This window comes from Diaphorina citri, unplaced genomic scaffold (assembly GCF_000475195.1).
Source record: "Diaphorina citri unplaced genomic scaffold, Diaci psyllid genome assembly version 1.1 scaffold3741, whole genome shotgun sequence".
In the NCBI taxonomy this organism is placed as follows: domain Eukaryota; kingdom Metazoa; phylum Arthropoda; class Insecta; order Hemiptera; family Psyllidae; genus Diaphorina; species Diaphorina citri.
In genome coordinates this window covers 5,920-13,530 of record NW_007381141.1, presented here as the reverse complement: position 1 = coordinate 13,530, position 7,611 = coordinate 5,920, and the positions used below count along the sequence as shown (strand labels likewise).

Here is a 7,611-nt window from a genome sequence, read left to right as displayed (position 1 = left end):
GAAGTTGAAGTTGGCCACCCTAACAACTATTCTAGGCACTGTCGCCACCTACCTGGTTATTCTAATACAGTTCCAGAATGCGGACAAGATCAATCAAATATTTTAGATCTAACCATACTGTGGTGCTGCCTATCAATAATAAAATAAATTTAAGATTCTCATCTTTAACCGTTCAAAAATTATTCAGAGGTTCCAAGACTTTTCGAACACTCTGTACATAAGTGTACTAAGTAATAGAGTTCTAAAAGTTCGGTGCTTGAGAAATCAGAATGAACTTAGCCACGTTGAACCCATGTTTTTTTCCTTAAAAGCCCGGAGATGTCTCTTGGTGTTTCTAGGCTGAAAGGCCCAAGGTAATAAATTGTGTTTTGCTATTCACGACTACGTCTATAGGTATCCAGCGCATCTATGTGATAGTTCGGTGCTTGAAGGTGGAGAATATTTTTGAAAGCCTAAAAGAAGGCCACAAATAATAGTTAGTCAATTAGTTAGTAGTTACCTGAATATTGCACAGTAGCTCCCAGCAAGGAATCTATAATAGAACCAGCTAGTCCCCCAAATCCACATATAGGAATCACCGGCCACTGACTGGGTGAAGTTAACAACCAACTTGCATCCACCAAGTATCTGAGAGTAGCATAATAGGCCACGCCTACCACTACTCCACCAATGAAACTCACCAGCAATCCGACCAATGACACACCACCATTTGTACCTGGAAAATTAATCAACGAATCAAAAATTAATAACAACACTAGAGTCCAAGTGCTTATTCAGTCGTCCGGGTTCGATCCCAGCCGAGGCATGAAATTTTACCCTCATTTATTTGAGAACTAGAGTCCAAGTGCTTATTCAGTCGTCCGGGTTCGATCCCAGCCGAGGCATGAAATTTTACCCTCATTTATTTGAGATTTTTTTTTTCAATTCTCATGAATTTTAGATAGCTCCTGGCAGGGACAGGAGTCATTTCCGGATATGGGTCCATGGCTTGCTGCTAAAAGTAGCGCTACAGGACATTCGGAAAATAATCGAATGAAACTCACGGAAAGTGTGAACATGGCACGGCAAGCCTTAAGGATGTCAGGAGTCATTTCCGGATATGGGTCCATGGCTTGCTGCTAAAAGTAGCGCTACAGGACATTCGGAAAATAATCGAATGAAACTCACGGCAAGTGTGAACATGGCACGGCAAGCCTTAAGGATGTTTTTATTTTTTATATACATATATAGTCAGCTCCCATGGCGTAGTGGTCACTGCGCTCGCCTTGCACGCGGGAAACCCGGGTTCGATCCCCGGCGGGGTCAAGAAATTTGTATCATGCAAATGATTGATTCCGTGACTGGTCGTTACGGGGCCCACTCAGCCTCGTGAGGAAAATGAGTAGCTATGTAATATAAATGCGCATAGCGACCGGTGCCAGCATGGTAGGTAATTGGGAGCTGGATTATTGCGATATATGTATTTGGAAAAATCCTACAATGCTGCAGTGAGCACCAAAGTTGTTGTTTTGTTGTTCGTGTTGTTTTTGGAGGAAAATTCGGCGCGGCGATAGAAAGAAACAGGTAGATAGGGATTCATAGTAACGTAGGAAATTGACGGATTCTCCTTTTGTATCGTTAATATCTCCGTGAATAATGGTTTCTCAGAAAATTCAAGATAATGGAATTGAAGAGGGCAAAAAGGGGTACTTTTCTATCAGGAGAAATTCAATGGGTTTCAGTGGAAACTTGAAGAAAAATCGAATTGAAAAAATGGTAGTTTTTAAAGAGATACAAAAAAATCTTTTTCTCAAGCCTCTGGTTGTGTTCGAGGGAGGGTTTTACCAAAGCAGGGAATTTTATCTTTTAGTAAATTTTGTGTTCTTTTCAAAGGTGCAATCAGTTTTATATTATCTTTATTGGTTCAAGAGATAAAGGCGTTTTAAGTTGACGAGGTATGAAAAATGTCGAAAAACAGGAAATCCTTCATAACTCCGCCCCTGTTGAAAATCGGATCTGTCCAGATAGCTTTTTCTGGTAGCCCTTTAGGTTCTACATCAACCCTCAAGCGTTGTACAGTCGTTCGCGGGACACCCTGTATACATATATAATATGTAGATACCACCCGTTAGTTAGGCTCAGGCCCGGTTTGTTGTTCTATTCAGTTCACTGTTACCTACCTCGTGGTACTTTCTTCAAGCTAGTTATCAGGTAGGGCTGTCCTGATCCCATTACAGTGCCTATCTCGGAGGCCCACGTGTCTCCATTGCAGCAGGAAAACGCCCCTGCCATATAAAAATTATAATACAGTAAACCATGTAACAAATGAAATTTATTTCTTAACGAAATACTAAAACTCAGGAGCAACCTCCGTGGCCGAGGGAGTATTACACTAGGCTTGCACGTCGGAGGTCCCGGGTTCGATTCCCGACGGGGTCAAAGTATTTCCGGCTCTAATATATTGAGTAGCTACTTTAATCGAGTAGCGATCAGAGCAACGTTCTTCTTCTTCTTTTTCTTCGCCTTTTCGTGTGTTTAGACGGGGTCGGCATTTTTCGTCAGCCCTCAATCGGCCCTAGGGTGATCGCTTTTGGGCTGACATTTAGTTTTGGCTAAAAAATTTTACGAGTGGATGCCCTTCGCACTCAACTTTTGCTAATTCTTTAGCAAGGGAAATTTCAGGCTGGTATGCTCCCTGTTTAAAGTAAGCCAGCCAGATCAGTTGCGACATTACCAGTGTTAAAAGATTGATGAATTCATGATTTAATTTCATTTGATCGGTACTAAAATTCACACCATATACACACACGGAGCTACTGGAATAGCGTTCAGCATAACTGTCTTCCTTCTCTCTTCGATTTCGGGACGATAAGACCATAGCAGTTACAGTTCCCTCTGTCAAACCTCTTAAAAAAAAAAAAAAAAAAAAAAAAAAAAGTTAGCCACGAATTTATTTAAGGCTGTATAAACACCAAGTTACTGAAAATAAACTAAAAGAATAAGTAGGTAACTTGGGTTTCTGATCAGTAACTGATCAGAAACCCAAGGCTACTCATCACTACACACGAGGTTACTCATCAACAACGGAAATCTCTAAAATTGGCCGTTTTTCCAGCACCCCCACCAGCAAGAGGTTTGTTTTTTGGTCCTCATCAACAACGGAAATCTCTAAAATTGGCCGTTTTTCCAGCACCCCCACCAGCAAGAGGTTTGTTTTTTGGTCATTCTATTCTATTCTATTATGGGACTGGTTGCTCCTCTCCCGAGAGAGCATGTAATTAACACTACGACCTCTGTAGATCTATTGTGACCAGTATTTTTTCCCCTGCCTGAGCTGCTATCCCCCGGTCTTGGTGGAACGTAGAAGTACCCTCACTGCTATATATCAACCTCTTCAGTTTCTCTAAAATTCACCTGCAGCACCTCTAAAGAGTCCGCACACTCAGGTTTATTCCAGAGAAAAGCTGTAAGTGTTGGTCATTCATCATTAAGAAACTGAATACTCAAATCACCCATGCGACAAGTTACAAACTGTTTTTGAGAGTCACTAATCACACGGACCAATAGCTGAAACTTTGGATTTAGGCTCTAGGGACCTCAAAACTTTTCTCTATCAAATTCAAGGTATAATATAAAAATTAATATTTAGAAATAAGCTCAAAACTGACGAAAAAGAACAGTCTCAAATATTCAAATGGAAAATGCAAGCAAGTGTTTCTTTGTTGTTTTTTTCAACTATGGCGTGACGTCACGTGCAGTGTTGTCAAAATATTAGCACTCGCCGCGCGGTAAAAAGAAATCCTTCGAAAAGCGCGAGTTCAAACACAAATATCTCGGCAAGTACACAACGGATTTTAAAATCGAAAACAGATTTGTGAATGTGATTTTTGACCGCTTCGTTTTATTTATGTTAGGTTGAATTATTTTTTACATGAGAATCCTCCATTCGGAAAAATCCTAAAACAAACGTATTTCTTCTTTGGGGAACCTATTTTTATGGGGATCTCAATTTTACGGCACTTTTACAGTCAACTTTAAAATCTCGAATGGAAACCCCCTACTTCTGATACATTATATTTTATTTATTTACTTGATTACACGCTAAGCATCACGGCCATGTGTGGAATACATGATATCAAAGGTCTTAAAAAGCATAGTACTTTGTTTTAAGTTTGAGCTCAATCCGACAACCAGGGCCGGAGTTAGTGCTTTATTTATTTAGACTGTCGAATTAGGGCATGTAGTCCCTTTATCTATCGAGTTATGGCCTATTCAAATTTTAATTTTTCCATGTTCCCTTGCCAATAGGGGAAGCACCAAAAATAGAAAATTCATATTGATTGGTGATTTGTGCTTCAAATAGGTCCCACTAATGAATGGTTCATATTGAAATTCAGACCCAAAAATGAAATTTAACTTTCGGCCCTGATGGCCTCCGGGGCTCAAAATGTATGTTTCAAAATTTTATTTTGATCACATTTTTTTTAAAAAACACCCTATATGTAATATACGTATCAGTGCGCTCACTTGGGTGATGTTTCAAAGTCATAGAGCAGGAAAAATGAGGACCAACGGAATTTTTCTTTTTCTTCTACGGCATTTAGATACCGAGATAAATCGATTGGGAGTTACCTGCCAGTTACATCGTGTGCGGAGTCACATTGTAGTATACAGGGAGTTACCTGCCAGTTACATCGTGTGCGGAGTCACTTTGTAGTACACAGGGAGTTACCTGCCAGTCTTACCTGCCAGTTACATCGTGTGCGGAGTCACATTGTAGTATACAGGGAGTTACCTGCCAGTTACATCGTGTGCGGAGTCACATTGTATTTATTATGTTAAGGCGGTCTCTTCCTGATCCGTTATGTGCCGCGTCCATTTTAATTTAGGACTATTGCACTGCCACGTTGTATTATACAGGGAGTGAAAGAGGAAGAGAAGAATTTATTTAGTAAACGAGTTGGCAATAGCTCTGTGTGGTGTATACGGCCTCAGAGGCAATAGGATTCTCTCTCACCTAATATCCCCAGTGCTAACCATGAAGAGCGATAATCCTGTACAAAGTCGACGGGTTTTTCTCCACAGCCTGCATCCAGGATATAAAATACAGCCAGTTGAGTCGCCATGCCGCCATTACAGAGTACTTGTACCCAATTCCTTTGACCTCCTGAAAAATGGCAATCATTAACAAGCAGGGCCCGTCCCTCCGGGAATTTTATAGACCGTAGTGATTAGAGAAAATCAGTACCTATGTACCTACCTAATTTGTTTAATATTCAGTTTATTATTATTCTTGATTTGATTTTTTGATTTTACTTCAATGTAATGATTTAAAATCAAGACTAGAGCCCGTTCTCCCTTTATTCCCAATATAATGTATAACAGGAGAAATGCTTAAAGCCGCCGGAACAATCGGGAAGCAATGGCTGTATAGAATATTCAAACAATGCTGGGAGAAAAGGATAGTGCCCAAGGATTGGAAAGAAGGCATTATAATACCTATACATAAAAAAGGGGATAAAAAAGTATGTAGTAACTATAGGGGCATAACACTCACGTCTCATGTCGGTAAACTATATGAGAGAATCATTGAAAATAAAATCAGAAACCATGTCGAATCGAAACTCAGTGAAGAACAATATGGCTTTAGACCCGGCCGATCGACAATCGATTTGATATCTAGGCTGTTGTTGTTGTTTGTTTTGTTGTTCGTGTTGTTTTTGGAGGAAAATTCGGCGCGGCGATAGAAAGAAACAGGTGGACGGTCACATTGTAGTATACAGGGAGTTACCTGCCAGTTACAGCGTGTGCGGAGTCACATTGTAGTATACAGGGAGTTACCTGCCAGTTACAGCGTGTGCGGAGTCACATTGTAGTATACAGGGAGTTACCTGCCAGTTACAGCGTGTGTGGAGTCACATTGTAGTATACAGGGAGTTACCTACCAGTTACATCGTGTGCGGAGTCACATTGTAGTATACGGGGAGTTACCTGCCAGTTACAGCGTGTGCGGAGTCACATTGTAGTATACAGGGAGTTACCTGCCAGTTACAGCGTGTGCGGAGTCACATTGTAGTATACAGGGAGTTACCTGCCAGTTACAGCGTGTGCGGAGTCACATTGTAGTATACAGGGAGTTACCTGCCAGTTACAGCGTGTGCGGAGTCACATTGTAGTATACAGGGAGTTACCTGCCAGTTACAGCGTGTGCGGAGTCACATTGTAGTATACAGGGAGTTACCTGCCAGTTACAGCGTGTGCGGAGTCACATTGTAGTATACAGGGAGTTACCTGCCAGTTACAGCGTGTGCGGAGTCACATTGTAGTATACAGGGAGTTACCTGCCAGTTACAGCGTGTGCGGAGTCACATTGTAGTATACAGGGAGTTACCTGCCAGTTACAGCGTGTGCGGAGTCACATTGTAGTATACAGGGAGTTACCTGCCAGTTACAGCGTGTGCGGAGTCACATTGTAGTATACAGGGAGTTACCTGCCAGTTACAGCGTGTGCGGAGTCACATTGTAGTATACAGGGAGTTACCTGCCAGTTACAGCGTGTGCGGAGTCACATTGTAGTATACAGGGAGTTACCTGCCAGTTACAGCGTGTGCGGAGTCACATTGTAGTATACAGGGAGTTACCTGCCAGTTACAGCGTGTGCGGAGTCACATTGTAGTATACAGGGAGTTACCTGCCAGTTACAGCGTGTGCGGAGTCACATTGTAGTATACAGGGAGTTACCTGCCAGTTACAGCGTGTGCGGAGTCACATTGTAGTATACAGGGAGTTACCTGCCAGTTACAGCGTGTGCGGAGTCACATTGTAGTATACAGGGAGTTACCTGCCAGTTACAGCGTGTGCGGAGTCACATTGTAGTATACAGGGAGTTACCTGCCAGTTACAGCGTGTGCGGAGTCACATTGTAGTATACAGGGAGTTACCTGCCAGTTACAGCGTGTGCGGAGTCACATTGTAGTATACAGGGAGTTACCTGCCAGTTACAGCGTGTGCGGAGTCACATTGTAAGGTTCTTACTTAAGTACCTGTACCTCTAAGGGGAAAGAAAAGTTGGAATCCCACAAAGAACTTGGACATTTTTTTTTTTTTATATCATCTCTTTCCTTGGCCAATACGTTATTTTTTTTGGGAGGGGGTATTTTTTTGGGAGGAGGAACTTGGCCTATTTTTCACATTTATGTTTTTTTTGTGGGTTTAGTATACGACAACTGATTGAAAAGAATTATGAATTTGGTAAGGGACTTTGGATGGGGTTTTTGGACATCACAAAGGCATTTGATGCCATAATAAAAGAAAAGATTTGGCAATGTTTGCGAAATGTTGGAATAAATAAAAATATGGTGGAAAGAATTAAAAAGCCATAATTAAAGAAAAGATTTGGCAATGTTTGCGAAATGTTGGAATAAATAAAAATATGGTGGAAAGAATTAAAAACTTATTTGAGGGAACAAGCAGTAGAGTCAGATCAAAATTGGGAACAACCGAATCTTTTGGAATAGAGTCAGGACTAAGGCAAGGCGGGGTTCTCTCCCCCTTGCTATTCATCCTAGCCATGAGTGAAATTCAAAAAAGGGTCGAAAATCAAATTGGAAGAGAAAACATGAACATTATGCT

At 41.4% G+C, this 7,611-nt stretch overlaps 1 protein-coding gene across 1 annotated transcript in view; it reads right to left on the bottom strand.

Moving 5' to 3' along the window:
• Window positions 1-327: 327 nt before the first annotated feature.
• Window positions 328-7,611, bottom strand: part of LOC103520529 (transmembrane protein 19) — a 12,499-nt gene continuing 5,215 nt past the window's right edge. Inside the window, exons 2-4 of the mRNA XM_008485627.3 lie at window positions 4,997-5,146; window positions 2,160-2,264; window positions 328-715 (exon numbers count right to left, since the gene is read on the bottom strand). Of these exons, the coding sequence (XP_008483849.2) occupies window positions 489-715; window positions 2,160-2,264; window positions 4,997-5,146 (482 nt within the window). The 3' untranslated portion in view covers window positions 328-488. The remainder of the gene's footprint in view (window positions 716-2,159; window positions 2,265-4,996; window positions 5,147-7,611) is intronic.